A 19,017-nucleotide genomic window follows, 5' to 3' on the forward strand; every position below is an offset into this window, starting at 1 on the left:
TGCTGATGTGCAGAGTACTGTTGAGCAAAGCTAGTGAGTATAGCTCTGATGCAGTAGCTTTTTGATACAGTCAGTAATAAATGTCATATTATAGAAGCTCATCCAGCCTTACCTGTGACCTGGGATTAGTACTGGATTAACACCCTGCTCATGTGCACAACAGCTAATAGATTTTTATGTACAAAATTTGCATATTCCCAGGGTTGAGGTGTTGAATGATAATACATTCATAAAGGAGGAGCTGTGAGCACGGGATGTTCTGCTTATGTAATTGGTCCACAAACAGTTGTTCCTTATAATAAAGTTCATCACGCTGGAGGATATCGCTCCATTACAGAAAATACTGACATTTCTGCTCAACTTTTTCAACTCTTAGTGCCAGAGTTTTCAAAAATAGATATTCAATTTAAATTAGAATGGCTCTATATTACCAATATTGGTCACATGGATAATTATATATCCATCTTACCATGACTCTACTAGGGATGCACCGATCCTACTTTTTAGGCCCTGATACCGATACGGTTACGGATACCTGGGCTTTGGTATCTGCTGATACCGATACTGAACCGATCCGATCCCTGTATTGATTTAACAATCTCTATTCCTTAATGTGAGGATAGAATCATGTTTTGGCAACTTCAGGCTTTCTGACTTTTGAAAACCACAATGAAATGAACATTTTTATATTGACTTTATTCAAGAGATTATAAATGTGTGCCAACAGTTTGAGTAAATCTTCATAACCAACAGATATTACAATTCAACTGTAAACCTCAGCAGTGGATAAGAGGAATTAAATATTCTGTATAGAAAAACTGCTTCAAATGAGGAAATAAAAATAGGTCAACGTAGTGTTTCCATATGGTTTCCCACAGAATGACCTGTACCTGTGGCAGGGAGGAGGGATATTAAAATTGGCACGATATATCGGCCCCTTGTCGCCGATATCCAATCTAGCTTTTTGAGTTCGCTCTGGCCGATATCCAATACCAGGATCGGATCGGTGCATCCCTAGACTCTACATGGGATTTTCATCTCCTCCCATTCCTCTCCCTTTTCTTTCTGTCCTCCTTTCTTTACACTTTGGCCTTTTACTAAAAAACAAGAAAAAACACAAACCCTAATACCCTGCTGCATGAGTGAAAAGCCTTATCAAAGAGCACAAACACAGCAGTCAGACTCAAAATACAACACACACATGCACAATGCAGCCAGATGAATGGTCCACGCACAACACAATGGCGCTAAATTAAATCACTGATGTCAGAGTGGCCAAAAGCCCTCCTCCTCTCCCACATCACTCACTCACACATATGCAAGGATTGACTAATAAGGACCTCTTTGTTTGCCCTGGTAATGTATTCTGGAGCAGGCGATATCAGTCGAGGTTGGAAGGTGTGTATGGTCAATTTCAGTTCATTATGCAAATCAGCATTGCAACAATTGTTTTCAAGCCACCCTGGTACGATAACTGAATTAATAATTTGCTCCCTGGTCCTCTTCATATCTTTTTCTCCTTTATTCAATAGCATCTCGGTTCCTTTGTGCATCTTTACTCGTGAGCTGCGTCACGACAAAGCACTGCTCTGGAAACACATGCAGACGAGCTCATATAATCAGCATTGATTAGTCCAGTGTGCATTCACTGTAGAGGTAGAAATGCCCATTTTTGGACATTCTCCAGTTGGCATCAGGTGCTGTTAGCAAACAGAGCCATTACTTCTCCACCCCTGTCCCTGCTGCCAGCGGCAACCTGTCGAAGATGAGCGTGTCAGCAAACAGCCCAAACAGGTGGCGACGTCAGTGTCACTCAAGCATGAGCGGCCTCAGCTGAGCTTGTCAATGCTGGTACTTTCATCTGTGACCTTTATGGACACTCACAGCTGCACTGAGATTCAACCCAGACAACTTTATCACTGATTAGGTTTCTCCCTCTGAGTTTAAGTGAGCTGAGTGGTAGGACTTTATGGCGTCTGGTCCAGGTAGACTACAGTCTGACAGAAATACTCAATGAGTGCCATGACGGGGGGGTCACTTTTTAAGCCAAATTAACCAAATTAAGAGCTAAGGACCCTAGTGCGGTGTCACAGCTATTGTGGTTACGAGGTATTCTGGACATGAAAACTCATCACAGATGTGTTTAAAGGGATATTTCAGGTTTTTTTAAGTGGGGTCTTATGAGTTACAGTACACTATTGCTCCTGTTAGCCATAATGAGTGCCGGTGAGCTCTTCCCCTTCAATGAGAAAATTCCCAGAGGACCAGCAGGTAAGCTAGGCTATTTTCTCTGCGGACGGGGCCTCCTATTTCACGTAATTTCGCCAAAGTTAAGAAAATATGGTTGAGGCACTCATCACGTTGCAAATGCATGCACCGGTAGAAAAAAATGGAGGTATTCAGTTTGCCGTCAGAAACCCCCTTTGTTTTGGCACTATTTTCGGACGCACCTCGCAGACCTGTGTTCTTCCGCTGCATGAGCACAGATACACGACGATCAGCTGTTTGGATCAACAAGCACGTAGTAGGATCAAGTAGCGGTATCGGTCTTTATAGTGAATTAAACTCACTTTTCTGCAAATTTAAAAGATGGGACGTACCTGTCTTTATCCCGTCTGTTCAAACAAGCAAACCAACTGTAAGGCAGGGAACTCTGGATGATGAGTGATGCAGACTGGAGCCGTATGTGAGCCGCTGGTATCCTCTGATTCAGAAAGGTCCTGAAGTATTGTTGTCACTTAGTCCCACTCCTGAAAGCAGAAGCTCTCTGGGTTCGTTGGCATGGGCTCACAGTTAACGTGGGATCTCTCCTGCTCACTCGTTAGCACAGAACTTTCTCCTCTCTCTTCTTCGGTACGTTGGGTCTGCATCTGGAGTTCTTCCTCTGTAAACTCTGGTTCATAGAGAAATCCTCTTGTGTCCACAGTAAATGGCATGTCATCATCGCTGTCAGAATCACTCAATTTCTGCAGTTTGTAGTTTTTGTTTCTTCAAGTTCAGGCAGATCCAAACAGCTGATTGGCGTGTGTCCGTGCTCATGCAGTGGAGGAACACAGGTCTGCTAGGTGCGTCCGAAAATAGTGCCAAAACAAAGGGGGCGAAATTACGCGAAATAGGCGGCCCCGTCCGCAGAGAAAATAGCCTAGCTTACCTGCCGGTCCTCTGGGAATTTTCTCATTAAAGGGGAAGAGCTCATCGGCACACATTGTGGCTAACAGGAGCACTAGTGTACTGTAACTCATACGACCCCACCTCAAAAAAACTGAAATATCCCTTTAATGCTCATGACTTACTGCGCCTGCATGCAACACTCTATAGCCGTCTGTCTCCTGTGGATAACAAAGAATCTCAGAGCTCTTGTAGAGAAGAGACATGGATGTCTTAAGTAAGTGGAAGCACTTCTATAAGAGAAATAATGCTGTTTGATAGGAGAAAAAAAAGATTTATACTGCATATCCAGGACTATTTACTCAGCTGAAAAAAAGACGAGCAGAATTATCATTTGATGTGTCAGACAACTGATACACCAAACATAGCGTAGGAGTAATTCCTACCATTCCATGAAAAAAATGAAGCGTAGCTGGGAGCAAGAGGACTATGAGGCTTAAAAATCATCATACTGTACCCACTGTAACACCCAGCTGCATACACAAACACAGACAGCAACTGTTAGCTTTCCTGCAGAACTAACAAATGCTGGATTACTTTTATGTAGCTGAAGCTTTTTATCCAACGCAACTTAAAATGCAGACTGAGCTGCTCAGCTCAAGATGCACTTAAACACTATGATAATATTCTGCAGCAGAGAACGTGTAGAGTTCATTTAGCCCAATCTCAAAAACCATTGACTATTGCCTGGTTATGATGTAGCCCATGGGAGTGATGGAAGATTTATTGGGGCATCCAGTGTAGCCAAAGGATTAACTGGCAAGACTTCCATTTCCAGTTGTTGTCTTTATATCTTGATTCTGATTGGTCAAACCCCAAAAACAATTGTGATTTATTTTTCCTCTACAGTAAAATGTTGATCCCACATGCCAAATCAAATCAGTGTGCACCTGTGCCTGTTGACACTGTGGCAAAAACTTTAGCATCCTAAATTGTTCACAACAAGAAGATCATTTTTAGTATCTTTGTTGTAAGGCAGACACCTTGTATCTCCATATTTAGTCATTTTGATTATTTTCAATTAATCAATGCTATTTTGATATAATTGATATTCCTTTCTGTCAGTCTGTACGCTTTTTAAGATATACCAGATAAAAGAAAAAAAAAAAGCTTTTGGTTGAATCTTATTCATTGTTTAGTTATGAGGAAAACCTATTTATTTATTTATTTTTTACTTCCTGGAAAATAATAATGTTGGAGAGTAATGATTTTGGAGATATGCGGTTTCTGCCCGACGATGTTACTTTTAATGAGGGGATCACAAAATTTGTTTTATGGCTGACCAGTAACCAGAAAAGAAAAGAAGAATGAGGGAAAACAGCACAGAGGCACCAAGGGAAGTTAAAAGACACAAGGAGCTGAATGAAAGAGACATCGAGCAAATTGAAGGAAACACACACAAAGCAACCACAAAATGGAACGTGGTATAGGCTCTGGCGGTGTTACAATATCTAATGTGATTCAACACAACAATTAGACCAATGTGAAGCCTTTAATGTGAATGAAAATGTTAAAATTAATGCCAATGCAACCCACAAGTATAGGCTGATAAGAGTGCATCATTACTAAGGAAATAATACTAGCTGTGGAATCTGAGCGACCATTATTTTTGTAGTTGTATGAATCAATCATTTTTAAGAATCATGCTTAAATCTAAATTTGGTGTCTTTTTGTTATTGTCTTTAAAGCTGGGGTTGGTAATCAGATTTAGATACACCTTTTGTTATACTGGTTAAAATTATCTTTCTGTCCTGATGCCAATCAATACACAATGTGTTCTTAAAAAAGAGCAGAAAAAAAGCTGCAACAGTCGGGGTAAACCTGGGAAAACACCAACCAATCCCTGCCATCAGGAGCCAAAATATGAAACCAATCTAATCCTGTCCTGCCGTTCTGCCCGCCTCCTGCGCGTACATTTCATATTTGTTTGTGTTTTAGCTTTCACTATGAAAATGTTTTGGTGTTTTCTTGACGCTGAGTGAGACATGAGTTGACGTAGAGTTCAACACAAACGATGTTTTGAATCAGTCACGATAATATGGTCGCGAAGCAGCCGCACTCGTGCATGTGACTGGGGCCGTCGTTTTGGAGGAGCTCCAAGGGGAAGGGGGGGAGGGGTTAGACGGAGTCCTGAGGAAATGCTACATTCAAATTCATGCTAGTTTTCCGCGACTACCAACCCCAGCTTTAAGTGGTAGCTGAGCAACAAGCAGGATAATGTTATTCAGCTTTGCATTTGGGTCCTGCTCACCCTGTTGGGATTCTAATCCACTGTACTAACCTGCTCACTATACATCATCCCCCTTATTTCAGTGCAGAAGAAGCTGAGACATAAAGACAGAGGAGTGCAGCTGGTTCTTGGAGAGACTGAGCTTCAAGTGGTTCGACGGAGCGAGGTACAAGGTAGGTAACTGGGAAAAGGAAGGAAGGAAGAAGGAAGAAAGATAAAATAAGCAATAAAAAGGATGAGATAGAACATGAAGTGTCAGGTTGACGGGAAAAAGAGTAGGGGATTAAAACCATACACTGTATAAAATATGGCTTTAGGATCCGTGACGTCACCCATCTGTTTCTGAAGCGCTGTTTTGAGGCCAATTGTCAGCAGCAGCCCTATAGCTGCTGTAGAGCGAATGTGACGCAAAGAGGCGGGCTTTGAGCCTCCTAGCCAACAGCTACAGTGTTCCCATCTGTCAATCAAGTCAGCTGTGCCTCTCATTGGAAGACTGGTAATCTAAATATCTTCGAAATTGCTGTGTTAGTTTCAGGTACTTCGGGACCCAGCCTCAAGCGGATCCTCGATGAACTTCAGTTTTTAGCACTTCTGCATTGGACTCATTTTTAGACTGGAGGTTGCCGCTTGATTAAAACATGCACACATTTTCAGCCACAGACATTATTCTTTGCCCCTCTATTCAGTATTATACGGTCTTGCCAAGGGGGAAAGTGATGACCAATCTGCAGACACAGAGGCCCACCAAGCCCATTCTTTACCCAGCCACTCACCTGTGAGCCTTGCTCCCTCGTGCCACACTTGCGGCTGCGAAGGGTTCTCCATAGTAAGAGGGAGGGTATAAATAACAGGTAGACCAGTAGCAGGAAACAGTCATCACCTAGGAGACTGTTGGAGGCATTGCTTGCTCAGCTGTTGGGTTAATTTATGCACTTTTCCCATGCAAATGCATACCAGATGGTTACACTTTATCAGGTTGATCTGATATGTCCATTTTTTTTTAGATCTGCCATGACAGTGCCCTCTTATGTCTTAATCCAACCACCTTTTCATTTTCCTTGTCCAAATGTTTTGCAATAATATGTTGTAGCAAAGATTTCAGCACAATTATACAATGACCATTGTTTTATCAAACCCGTCCAGTCAGAGCAGTGTTTAAAGGTTTGCCACGGCTTTCAATATGGCGACCCTTTCACGCAAAAACACACACGCAAACAGTGCAATCGTGGATATAACTGGCTCTCTGAACCTCCGCATGTCTGCTTGTCTTCCTCAACAGACACGCTCAGCGCTGCAGCATCCCAACATCACCGGCAACACCAGGTGCAGTGAAGCAAAGCCTACTATGTGTGCGTGAGATGAGGAGAGGAGGGGAGGGAGGGAGGGAGGGGGCGTTGTCGCTGGGGGCAGATGAAAGGAAGAGAGAGAGAGAGAGAGAGAGAGAGAGAGAGAGAGAGAGAGAGAGAGGGGGGGAGAAAGAGAGAGAGAGAGAGAGAGAGAGAGAGAGAGAGAGGGGGGGGGGGAGAGAGAGAGAGAGAGAGAGAGAGAGAGAGAGAGAGAGAGAGAGATAGAGAGAGATAGAGAGAGAGAGATAGAGAGAGAGAGAGAGAGAGAGAGAGAGAGAGAGAGAGAGGACTGGCAAGGTGGCGGGATTTGTGTTGAAGCCTCTGCGTTGTCAGACATGCGCAAGAGCGTCATCATCCTCAGCAGCAGCAACACCACCACCACTGCGCTGCGTTTCCGCCTTGGCTGAGCGGCGCAGGGGAGGGAAGCCGTGAAGAAGACACGAAGCCACTGAGGAGACGCAGTGTTGGGCACAGCACACACTCCGAGCAAAAAAATTGCACCAACGCGGCAACAACCCCCAGCACTTCTTCTCCAAAGATTCTTAACGCCAAGAAGCGACCCGTGGTGTGGTGCGCGCCAGAGCCTTCCAGCATGGAGACTGCGCACTAAAACACACACGGAGACAAGCACTAAAATGTGAGATTTACAGAGGAGATCACCAGAGAGCGAGAGCGCGTGTATGTGTGTGCGTGTGTGGAAGAGAAAAGTGGCTACCCCCTTTTATCTTTTGCGGGTGATATCAAATTCTGCAGTGAGAAAATGAAGAAGTTTAACATCAGGAAGGTGCTGGACGGCTTGAAAGAGGTGTCCTCCTCCACCCCGTCTGTCCAAGTGGGGCCACAGGAGAACCATCTGATCCCGGAGACCATCCAGTCCGAGCATTTCCAGCTCTGCAAGGTGGGCGACACTGAGGGCTTTTATGTTACACTTGTTTTCATCATGCAGCATGCTCATTTTTATTAGTCTCAGTTATGCACTGCACTTATCCCGTCTCAGGATACAGCAGGTGCGTGTGAGCGAAACAGTCGTTTCATCAATGGGCAGAAATCTCCCCCATACTATAAGATCACCTGCTGGATTAATTTTAAATTAACATTTTAATCTCTTTTAGAAATGTAATCAATACAGGTCTCTATGCCTGTCCAACGCAGCCTATAATAGACCTCACTACAATGCGGATAGTGTGACCACAGCGCTCTCGCGGCAGGACAATACGTATTAGTTGGTTCATTTAATCTTGTGTGTATTAATTATATCATCCTGCAAAACAACTGTTTGTTTCAAATCAAAAACAGTGTATTTTCTTATGTGAAAACACAATCATTTGCTGTGTGTGTGCGGCTTGGCATGAACTGTCATATCGAGGGGCTGGGCCAATCTGATCCTCTCTTGCATAATCTGTTTGGATTAGCAAAACTGTGCTCCATGGTTGTGATGTGTGTGTGTGTGTGTGTGTGTGAGTGTGTGAGTGTGTGTCTTCCAGCGTTTTATGCCTTCTCTTTTTCTGGCAGTGTGTCTCTCCATCCCACTCAGAGACACACCTCTCATCTCACACACACACACACACACACACACACACACACACACACACACACACACACACACACACACTATACTTTACCCCTGGATTATTGATCCATTGGGGACTGATGGCGCCTGAAGTGAGCAGGAGCCTGTTTGAAAAAAAATGGCTTGCTCTTCTGAGCCTGAATTGGCCACAACAATAGATGAGGTTAATAAACAGGCTTGCAATTTACATGCCATGCATGATACATCTTACTGAGAATAACATTAAACAAGGATTGCCCCAAGTGCGCCCTAATGGTTCAGTGCTTTAGGCACCACTATGTGTTTTTTATTGATCTACCCACACATTGAAGCTGCTGCTGTAACAGGAGTATTTGTGGATTCTTTGTAAGGATTCTAACTGGAGCGTTGTGTATATTATTTACTTATAGATTTTGCAAAAGTTGCTGTTTTCTGCACTTCACTCTTTACTAGAAATGCTCCTGGAAACACAACCTTAAGGTGTGGTTCAAAGCACAGCTTTTAGGGAGTGATTTCTGGCTTAATTTTGCTCTTAAGCATCATAGAAAAGTCAAAATACTGTTCTCAAAATTCTGTTTTAGAGAGTACAACAACTAACCAAGCAGTCAGTGACGTAAAGTCAAAGGGAAGCGCAGGTTGGCCTCTTGAAACTGTAAAATTGTAACTGTTATCAGAAGTAATATGTTATTTTGCAAAGCGCAGTTGCTTAAAAACTGGATAACATAGGGCTAGAAGGACCAGATCAGATATCACTGATTTGACTGGTGCTAAACCCAAAATATGCCAATCAATAATCATGAATTTCATTGAAGCCCCCTGTCAAGGACTCCTCCCTCCTCCCTGCACCTTCAATGTCTGTCTTGACACAAACTGTGTAACGTTTCACTGCGAAGAAGGCAGGTGTCTCTGCTGCACTGAGTGCGTCTTATGTAACGTGCTTTAGCCTTCTGCCGCTAAGCAAACAAATCCAACAGCCCACCACCAGCTGACTGATGCCATAAAGCCACAGTCAGTCACTCACACACAAATACACAGGGGGTGGACAGAAAAAAAAAAAAAAAAAAGAAACACCTCACAATGCAGCGCGCTCCATAAACAGGGCCTCGCGACGAATCATAACCAAATGCTCCTAACTGGTGTGTTTTTCCCTGTGTTTCCAGACTTCAGTATAATCACGACTTCATGTGGGAGGCAGTGAGAGAAGGAAAAGGAGATAAAAAAAGAGAAATGAAAGAAGAGAAATCTCAAAATAGGACCATGATCATAAAAGGATCCTAAAAAGAGAAGCCAAATATCATAGAGGGACAGGGTAGCCATGCAGAGAAAGCACATTTGTCCCCTTCATTTTCTCTTGTCTCTCGCAATTTCAGGCTTTACATCTCTGTTTCATAACACTTTCCACGTCCATCTGGGCCATTTGTTTACCGAAATAATCTGTGCGACGTCCTTTCACAAAACAACGCCCCTGCTGTGAAATGAAAATTGTTATCCACTCTTAACACATTTTCCTTCCTTTTTTTTCTCCTGCACATCTCTCAGACTGTCCGTCATGGCTTCCCCTATCAGCCTTCGTCCATGGCTTTCGACCCCGTGCAGAAGATTCTGGCCATCGGCACCCAGAGCGGTGCTCTTAGATTGTATCCTTTCAGTTGCAATAGAGCTGGGTTTTTTTTTTTTTTTAGGTGGCCTGTCGCAGATTCTGTGAGAACCTGCATCCCTGGGAGGCAGCAGCAGGTAAGTGAACCAATGTCTGAGCTGACAGAATCAGATACACTGGTGGCATTTCAGGATATTTTTAGAACAAGCTGAAAAGTTTCCAGTTGAATTCATGTGTTGTCAGTCACTCTCAGCTCTTAATGTGCCTCTGCGCTTCGGTATGAAGAAAAATATGGATTTGTCCCTTATAAAACAGCGAAGTGGTGTCACAAAGTAAGGTTTGAACAATATCACACTCAAAGGTATCCTTCTGTACTTAATAACAGCATGTCTGTGCATATATTTAATATAACAGCCTGTAGTCTCATGCCTCAGACCGTGCTGTTATTCAGTATAACAGCACTACCTTGAGTTTTTAGTATAGCTTTTATCCTACAACTCTGAAGGGACATTTTTAGTAAACACATCCTTGGAACAACAGATTCCAATTTTTGTTGCTTTAATCAGTCATTCGTCACCTGTATCTCACCTTGTTCTGCAACTTCACTGGGCATGGCCTGTTGCCGTGCAAAACAAAAAAAACTCCTTGCTCTCCTGTTGCTTGTGTGGGTCTTGACACTTCCACAGACCCGTTCTAATATACATTTATCTGTATTGTTCCATTTATCATGCATAGGCACGAGCTGGTTACTGGTTACTGGTATACTGCGGTTTGGAAAAGTCACTGATTCAAAACCAGTAATATTTTCCAGTTACATTTGATCTTGGAAGTCAGAAATTCTGGGATGCCTGTCCGACACCCTGGACGTCCACTGAAGTTGGAATAACTACTCAGAAACTCGGCGCAACTTCAGTAACTCCAAGCTCAAAATCCAAGATGGCTTCTACCTGCAACAACAGTGCAAATCTGTACTTTTTTTAGTGTTTATTTGCAAAGTAGTCTTGTTCTGAGTAACAAAATCAATCACACCAATAGTAGTGTGCAAGTTCTATCTGTAGACTTGTCTACAGAAACTTAGGTTTCCTGCACCCACAAACTATCACTGTATTGTCTTTGCCTAAAATTGGCTACACCAACAGAAGCTAATGGCTAAACAATTTTCCAAGTTGTTTCAGCCCATAACTCGAACACGGTTAACTCAGATTTGAAGTCATTCCCAGCTCTGACATTCGACTTCTAAGGAAAATTTAATTAGTATTTTTAGCCTGCTAGTTATGGTTGGCTTGCTCGCTATGTGAGTCTGTTTAGCTTTTTGTTGGGCTGTTCCCAAAGCCATGTGTGAACACAGAGAGTATCTTTTTCAGGTCACTCAGAATGTAATTTTAGTGTATTATTGACTGCTCTGGCAGCTAGCTTGTACTGTTCGACAAGGAGCTGGTGTTGCTTCTCCAGCTAACGAGTCCTAAACTAGAGGGGGCTCACAACAGCTCATGCCTAATCATGCATCAAGTAATAATGATCTGTTGACAGTTTCTTTAGCAGATGGTGTGATTATGAGGTACCAGCTTGATTGATCAAGAAGGACTGTCTGCTGTAATGTGAGTCAGCAATACCCCTAGTCAAAAGTAGCCATGCTGCTGTAATCTATATGAGCACTCTTGGAATGCCTCTTGTCCAATCAGCTCCCTTGGCTCGAACTGTTGTATACAAAGTTGTAACCAAGTTAACTCAGCATCCCTTGAAAGCCACTTTAAGATGTGTCTACTGACATTGCCTTACTTTTGCACTGCATCTAAATTTAGCTATGTGTTGTACTCAATACTGCAGTTAAGCTGGAGAGGTAATTGGTTTAGGTAGCTCACGTCACCTGTCTTCCTTGCAATAAGAGGACACTTTATACAAACAGGGACAACAGCTTGTGATGAAATGGCACCTCGGGGAGTCGTATAGCTTCAGAGAACACCCACAAGCTCGCCTGTGTCAGCCTGCTTTTTACAGGTTCTCCATGTGTTCTCTTGCCTGTCCGACAACCTTTGCCAGCTCATTATGGTGTGATGAAGAGCCATCCGCCTGGCTGTCCCTCGCTCCCACCTGCTGGCAGTCATGGCTGTGACTCAGCCTAGTTCACCTGCAAAGGTACATTGAGGATAAAAACAGAGACACTCACAGGAGCATAGTGTCCACAGAGTTGTGTTTACCAGACTTGCAAAAAGACGGCTTTGTTTGCAGGTTTGGTTTGTTTTCTGCTTCTGAACGCAGACTGAAGAAGAAGGAGGAGATCTACGTTCCTAAAGATTTACAGACTGAACAGAATCCATGCATTTTTTTCATCCAGAGCAGAGCCGCTTCTGTCAGTCGACAAATGTATTAGAAGATAGCAGATGAAATCCCTCCTCTGGTAGAAGCACTATATCAAGTCTGATGCAGGAACTGGTGGATAAGCCTAATGGGGCTCATGTCTTGCTGGCTGCTACATTACTCCTGTGAGATCCAGATGGAGTAAATTCTGCCATTCTGCAAAAGAAGCCATGTAGTCAATCAGCTTAGAGATCAAAAACTTAATTCCCTTCCTGGCTGAAATGATCCCGTCAGATGGTTCCATCCTAGCTGAAACTGGCCACTTTGAAATTGAATGAACAGAGTGATCTCTGTTGTGTTTGAATGATGTGGATCAGATAGTCTTATCAGAGTCAGGGGAAGGTGAATTGGGAGTCATCCATCTATTCTTTGGTGCTGGTTCTTTTCGTGTGTCGTTTGCTGTTTAGTCAGCCTCATCTCTTTATCTGATTGCAATGAAACCAGAGAAGACCGGGGTGTGATGGGGATTCATAATTCATAGGCTTTTGCATTGTGGCATTGAAGCCTGTGGGTTCCTGAATTATTTTTGCATTATGTATTAAAAAGATTGTTCCAATTCCAATGCCTATACCTGTATACAGATAGCAGTTTCAGTGTTCTGATACCTGTACCAGTATACCAATACCAGTTTCAGTATTACTATACCAATATCAGCATACTAATGCCAGTTTAAATGATACTGTTATCTGTGTCTCAATACTACTTTCTGTTTACCAATACCAGTTTTAGCATACCAGTACCAGTATCCATAAACCAATGCTGATATCAGTTTGCCAATACCAGTTTCAGTAGACTGACCAGTGTCACTGGACTGATGCTAGTTTCAGTATACAAATGCTTGTACCTGTATACAAATTCTTAAGCCAGTACACTAATGCCATTTTTGGTTTACTGATACCGATGTCAAGATACTGATACTATTTTCAGTATACCAATACTAGTATTAGTTTACCACCACTGATACCAGTATACAAATACCAATGTCCGTATACTGACACCTGTTTCAGTATACCGATACTGGTATCAGTATTGCTTTGAAGGTATCTGTGAGACAGTATCTGTATCAGGATACCACTACTTATTCCAGTTTACCAATACCAGCCGCAGTGTGTGAATGCTGTTGCCAGTACACAAATACCAGCTTCAGTACGCTGATACCAATATCAGTACACTGGTCCTATTTTCAGTATACCAATACTGTTAGTAGTCCAATACCGATGCCAGTATGGCAACACCATTTTCAGTTTATGTTGCTGATATCAGTGTAATCATACCAGTATCAGTATATGTATACTAATGCCAGAATACCAATACCAGTATCGGTATACTGAAAGTGGAATCAGTACACCAGACCAGTTTTTGTAAACTGATACTGACATCACCATATCAACTCTAGTTTCAGTATACAGATACTGTTATGAGTTTACCGATACCAATGCCTGTATACTGAGGTATACTGGTATCAGTATAGCTTTGATGGGAATTGTTTAAAAGTATGGTGTACCAAAATGTATTCAAGTTTACCGATACAGTAAGTACAAGCAAGTATGCTAGTCAATGCAAACTTCTAAGCCCCCATCAAATACCAACAAGTTTCAATGAACCAATACAAATAATAACAGAGCAGTACTAGCAAAGGGATGTGATGTTGGTCAAGGATAGTGAAATGTCAGCAATCAATGGTTTTTCAACCAATAATGTTTTTTTTTGTGCCAGTGGATACCAGAGGGGTTTGGTATTGGTTGATACTTAAGTCTTGGACCCTCTGTAGTCTGCCTTTATAGTTAAAGTTTTTGCAGGTTGCATGTTTTGCAGAAGATAACTTGCTCTCTTTCGCTGATAGACATTTTTTTCCTGGAGGTCAATTTTTTTGCAATTTGTTGCAACTCATGGCAATCTCTGTCAATTCATGTTTGTGTGTGAGTGTGTTTATGTGCCCGGCTGGCATGCCAGGACATTTGGCTGCACCTCTCTCCCATGGAGGATTACAGGAAGTGGCAGATCAAGGGCCTCAGCCTGGCAGCAAGGCAGAGGCCCCTGTGAATTACAGCAGGAGCAGGAGGTGTTTGTGGATGTTGTGTACATGCGTGCAAGTGAATATGTGAGTACAAGTCTGCATGCGCGTGTGTGAATCCTCAAAGGACACGGCTGATCCCTCCAGCCAGAAAGCCAATCACTTCTGTGATCCCCCCAAAAATGTCTCGCGTTTGATGCCTGCCTCTGCCTCTGCTGCTCCCAATGTCCAGCTGGGAAGATGACAATGCCCCTTTGGTGTTGTCTGGAGGAGGGAAAAAAGGGGAAGATGGAAGCAGAGGAGCTTGGCAGGTTGATCGAAAGGGGAGTGCGGGCAGAGCGAGGGGATGGATGGGAAAGAGGGAGCGAGTCAGGCTACCCCCTGCTTCAACATCTAATGGCCAAGAATAGAATCTGTATTGATCTGTGTGTGGTAATGCACGGAGACAGTTATGCCCAAGTGCACACACACTTTGCTGTCAATTGTTTTCTGCACGATATCTCAGCAGCAGGAGAGATGTTGTGAGCATCTTTGGAAAACAGTTTTTGCTGTGCAAGCAGTCCAAGCACATTATCTATACATTGTATTCGCTGTGTAATTTAAAAAATAAACAGAAATGCTGTGTTCTGAGATGCTGAATTAAAAGAGCTTGTTGTTTTCCCTGTGTTGCATCAAAGCGTTTGAGATAAGGGGTGAACAAAGCAGAAGGAGCCTTCCTCGTTTCCTTGTTCTGTCGTCCATTCTTCCTTGACCAGACAGGTCTAAAAACATGCACTGATGCTACTTCTCACTTTATCTGACATTGCTTGAACCCAACACAAGCCTCTTTGACCGTTAGTTTAACGATACTAAATGACTCTAGCGGTAGGTTGTTGTTGACACGTAGTGGTGGTAACATAAAGTCTGGAACAGAGAGAAGGGTGGTGTTAATTCAACATAATGAGCTGCATCCGTTTAGCATTATGTAATGTAATGATATCATGAGACCTTCATCAGAGGTAAACATGTTGTTGATTGAAATCAGTCTCTAGACAAGGAGATTCAATTAACCGAAGCCTGCAACCTAATCTGAGGGGGAAACGTTTCACATATTACATTATACTTCTCTATTTGCGTGGTAAGGAATTAATTCTATGACAGGAAAGTCGAGTAATAAAACCCCTGAAAGTCACATGTCAGGCTGGGAAAGGAGCATAAGTAGTTTTTTTGAGAATCATCCACCAGAGTTCCACTAAAATGTACAGTTAAAAAACAGTCAACATATCTAGCTTTGTTTTTACAAGATGAATGAAATGTCCATCGTTCTGAATCAAGACATCCTTTAAACTCTCTCCCAGACTATTTAATTATCTAAAGCTCTTATCTGCTTGTGTTACAACAACATGAAACACTTATGCTTGGAGGGGCTGCATATTAATTTGCATTTTCATCATTATTCTTGTATTAACAGACACAATTAACACATCACAAAAGACAGCCTGAATCCCAGGGAGGAAGAAAAATATTTTTCGTGCAGTCACATTCAAAATGTAAATGTTTGACCTATCAGATGGGAGCCATGGATACCTGGTCATGCCTTCTCACAGTTTTGCCTCAGGTAGCGTTCAGTTTGTAGAAGTGGGTGGCAATTTATGAACAAATTTGAATGAAGCTAGCGAGATGGCTTGAGAAAACAAGTGTAACAGTGGCTGTAGAACCCTCGTGATGAGAAGAATAGCCCAGTGCCAAACAGCAAAAACACACAGGGACATTTAATTAAAACTTATATGCACACAATACTGAACAATGATACTGTATTAATAACTTTAACTTAATTCATTGGGAGTCAGGCATTCTTGGCATGCAAACTCAAGTCAGTTGTGGGTGTATGTGTGACTGTATCAAGTGAATATTCATCAGCTGGTCTGCAGCTGTGTGTGTGTGTGTGTGTAACAATGTGTTGGCCATCCTCTGCAGGGAGACGACTCTCTACTGGTGGTGGCCAGGAGAGATGGCAGCACTATAACTCAGAGACTCCCTGTGAGCCGGCAATAGATCAAATTGTCACTCCATGCTCTGCCAGATTATCTCATCGGCAGGCGGAGGACATCATAGGACTCACTCATACAAATGGGGGCGCAAGTACACACAAACACACACACACACATGCTCATACACGGAGTTATTATATCAGGGTAGGGGGCAGAGCTAACACACACATTTGCGCTAACACACACAAGCGTATGATGGATGATGACTTATACAAATGTTAGCGGATGTGCGCACGCAAATACTGTATGTGTGCTGACATACACAAAGGTTTGCACACACAGGGAGAGAGTGCTGCACATATGTTTGCTGAGACATCTTTGCTCAGACATCCACACACATGCAGGCTTTGCAGTAACTAACAGTGGCCCTGTGCAGCTTTTGGACATAGCCCACAGATTGACTATGACATATCTTCATCATCCATCTTCCTTGTGATTCACTCAGTTACTGTAGTCTGCAGGAAGCTTACAGAGCCATGGGTTCTTTGACTTACCCTCTTAATGTAAATTTTGGTATTTAATTGGCGAAATGCCTAAAAATATGTGAGCTAACTGCTGAAAATTTTAATGCATTAAAATGAATGTAAGACATTATTTAAGCATTCCTCCTGGGCAGACCGGATGTAATTTATAAGTCTGTAATGATGGTAATGAATTGTGATCGTGACATGCTTCTTTATCTATGTCTTAAGTGCCTTCAGAGAAATGCACAAGTGTTTGTGTCGTGCTCCCTTTTCTATTTTATTGCTTAAGAATGTGAAATCTTCTTTTCAGGTCACACACCATTTGTTTATTAATTTTTTTCTTTTATCTGTTTTGTTGCATTGTTATTTCCTTCCTCTTGCTTTGCTCTCTGCTCACTAGCGTTGGCAGTTGTGCGCTCACTCTTCTAGATAGCTCTCCATAGTGCAGACCAGGCCTGGGGTGGTGTGTGTTTGTGTCTGTGCTCAGTTATGCAATGTGCTGGAGCTTGGCACAGCAAAGATGAGGCTGCCCGAGACAGCAACAGTCTCATCAAAGGAGTTCAGCTGCTGCTGCTGCCGCCTCTGTTTAATACAGTATGTTGCATGTGTGAGTGACTAAAATATGCACGTTTGTGATCAAGGCATTTGTCTGTCCTCATTTAGCACCAACACAAGGTGAAAAAAAAATACACATATTATTAAGGGCCTGTGTCCATTAAGGCTAAGACTGGAACTGCAGAGCACTTCTCACCAGTACTTACTGTTGCTGGGTGACAAAAGTTGTTGTGATCAGTCCCTCCAGGATTTTGCTGGTTATTTTTGTGATTGTTGCGGCCCAAAAAGTCGGATTTTGCGACAGCTTTTTGAAAAGATTGCAGTGAAAGTTGCAATTTTCTTTTAAGCTTTTTTCCCCAATAACATCTCAGGGGCAAGTAAATATGTTAAATTATTGGCAGTTGTTTTCAGTGTTGTTGGTAGCCTTACAAAAAAATGAGATTTGAATTATTTTAACAAAATTTACTTTATTTGCACATAGGTAACATCACAGAGAGTCTCCATCTTAATCTTCCAGACCCTCTGAAACACTGCACTGGCATATAGTAAAACAATTAAAAACAATATTATTTAACTGAGGTGTAAACATGACCCTTTCCCAACTTTTTTTGTTTGAACTGCTGGCATTAAATTCATATTGGGCAAATCATTTTCCTAAAACAAACAAAAGATTCTGTTTTCAACAGATGCCATATTATATGTGTTATTTTCACCCATTTACCGTGTGTGTTTTCCTGTTGAAAAGTGCCTATCAAGTGAGGACTTGCGTTCATGTTCCACCACGATATTGCATGCCGTGCAAAACAGTTTAACCGGCTTTCATGTAAAACATCCAGAAACTGACTTCCATGAATCTTGGCTGAAATATTAGTTGGTAAATGTGCGTTTTTCAAGTCGGACATGTCTTCATCTTGACAACCGCTAACAAGGAAGTGAAATTGATGAAGAAACTGATGACGTACAGGAGCTGAGGTTAAGATGATGGGTTAAATTAGCGGTGATTGTATAAAATTGCAAGGCAGCGCAGAAATCGCGCTGATTGGTTGAATTTGCGTTGATAGTTGCGATCGCAGTGACTGAGTAATGCACCTCCGCTTTCTTAAGTACTTAAGTCTGTTTTAAAATGGTCAGTGTGCTTTGTATCTGCTTTTACTCCATGGCATCTTTCAAAGAGCATAAAAACTATTGATAGAAACTGTGCCGTAGCAGCAGCTCTAGACATGGAAATTGTACCTAGAATAATGGACTCTGGTTGGTTTCTTCTTCATTGTTGTTGGAAAATGTAATACCAGAAGTCCAGTTACTTCTTGATTTTGATTGGTCATTAATGGAGCTGAACTGCATTGGTCTATGGACACAGGCCCTAATCTTAAAATGATCTGTACAGCCAAGCAGGGATTGGATGAATATGGATGTTATCATTGTTTTATGACCTAGCTTACCTTAAAACAAGCTAACCACCAAGAAATAAGCTAAACTAATGCTGTAGATTTTTCCTTTTTTGGCAAAGGACCTAAAATGTGGGATTTTTGAACACTGATAGCCATCAGTTTGCTAGCTTCAGCTAATATTGCTCAATGCGTGTATAAAAAGGATGTTGCTTGCTAACTTAACAAGATGAATAACCTGAAACATGAGTTCTGATAACATACTGATATATTAAAGGTGCATTTCGACCAAGAGTTCCGGGGTCGTTTAGCCCCCAT

The 19,017-nt window shown here is 42.3% G+C and overlaps 1 protein-coding gene across 4 annotated transcripts in view; it reads left to right on the top strand.

Annotated features, from left to right (window-relative positions):
* The first annotated feature begins 7,082 nt into the window (after window positions 1-7,082).
* Window positions 7,083-19,017, top strand: part of stxbp5a (syntaxin binding protein 5a (tomosyn)) — a 143,940-nt gene continuing 132,005 nt past the window's right edge. For 3 of the 4 annotated variants that reach the window (XM_034699843.1, XM_034699844.1, XM_034699845.1), the window contains exons 1-2: window positions 7,083-7,642; window positions 9,833-9,930. In XM_034699843.1, the coding sequence (XP_034555734.1) occupies window positions 7,505-7,642; window positions 9,833-9,930 (236 nt within the window). In that variant the 5' untranslated portion in view covers window positions 7,083-7,504. The remainder of the gene's footprint in view (window positions 7,643-9,832; window positions 9,931-19,017) is intronic. The other variant, XM_034699842.1, reaches the window with a different exon arrangement.

This window comes from Notolabrus celidotus, chromosome 13 (genome assembly GCF_009762535.1).
Source record: "Notolabrus celidotus isolate fNotCel1 chromosome 13, fNotCel1.pri, whole genome shotgun sequence".
NCBI lineage: Eukaryota > Metazoa > Chordata > Actinopteri > Labriformes > Labridae > Notolabrus > Notolabrus celidotus.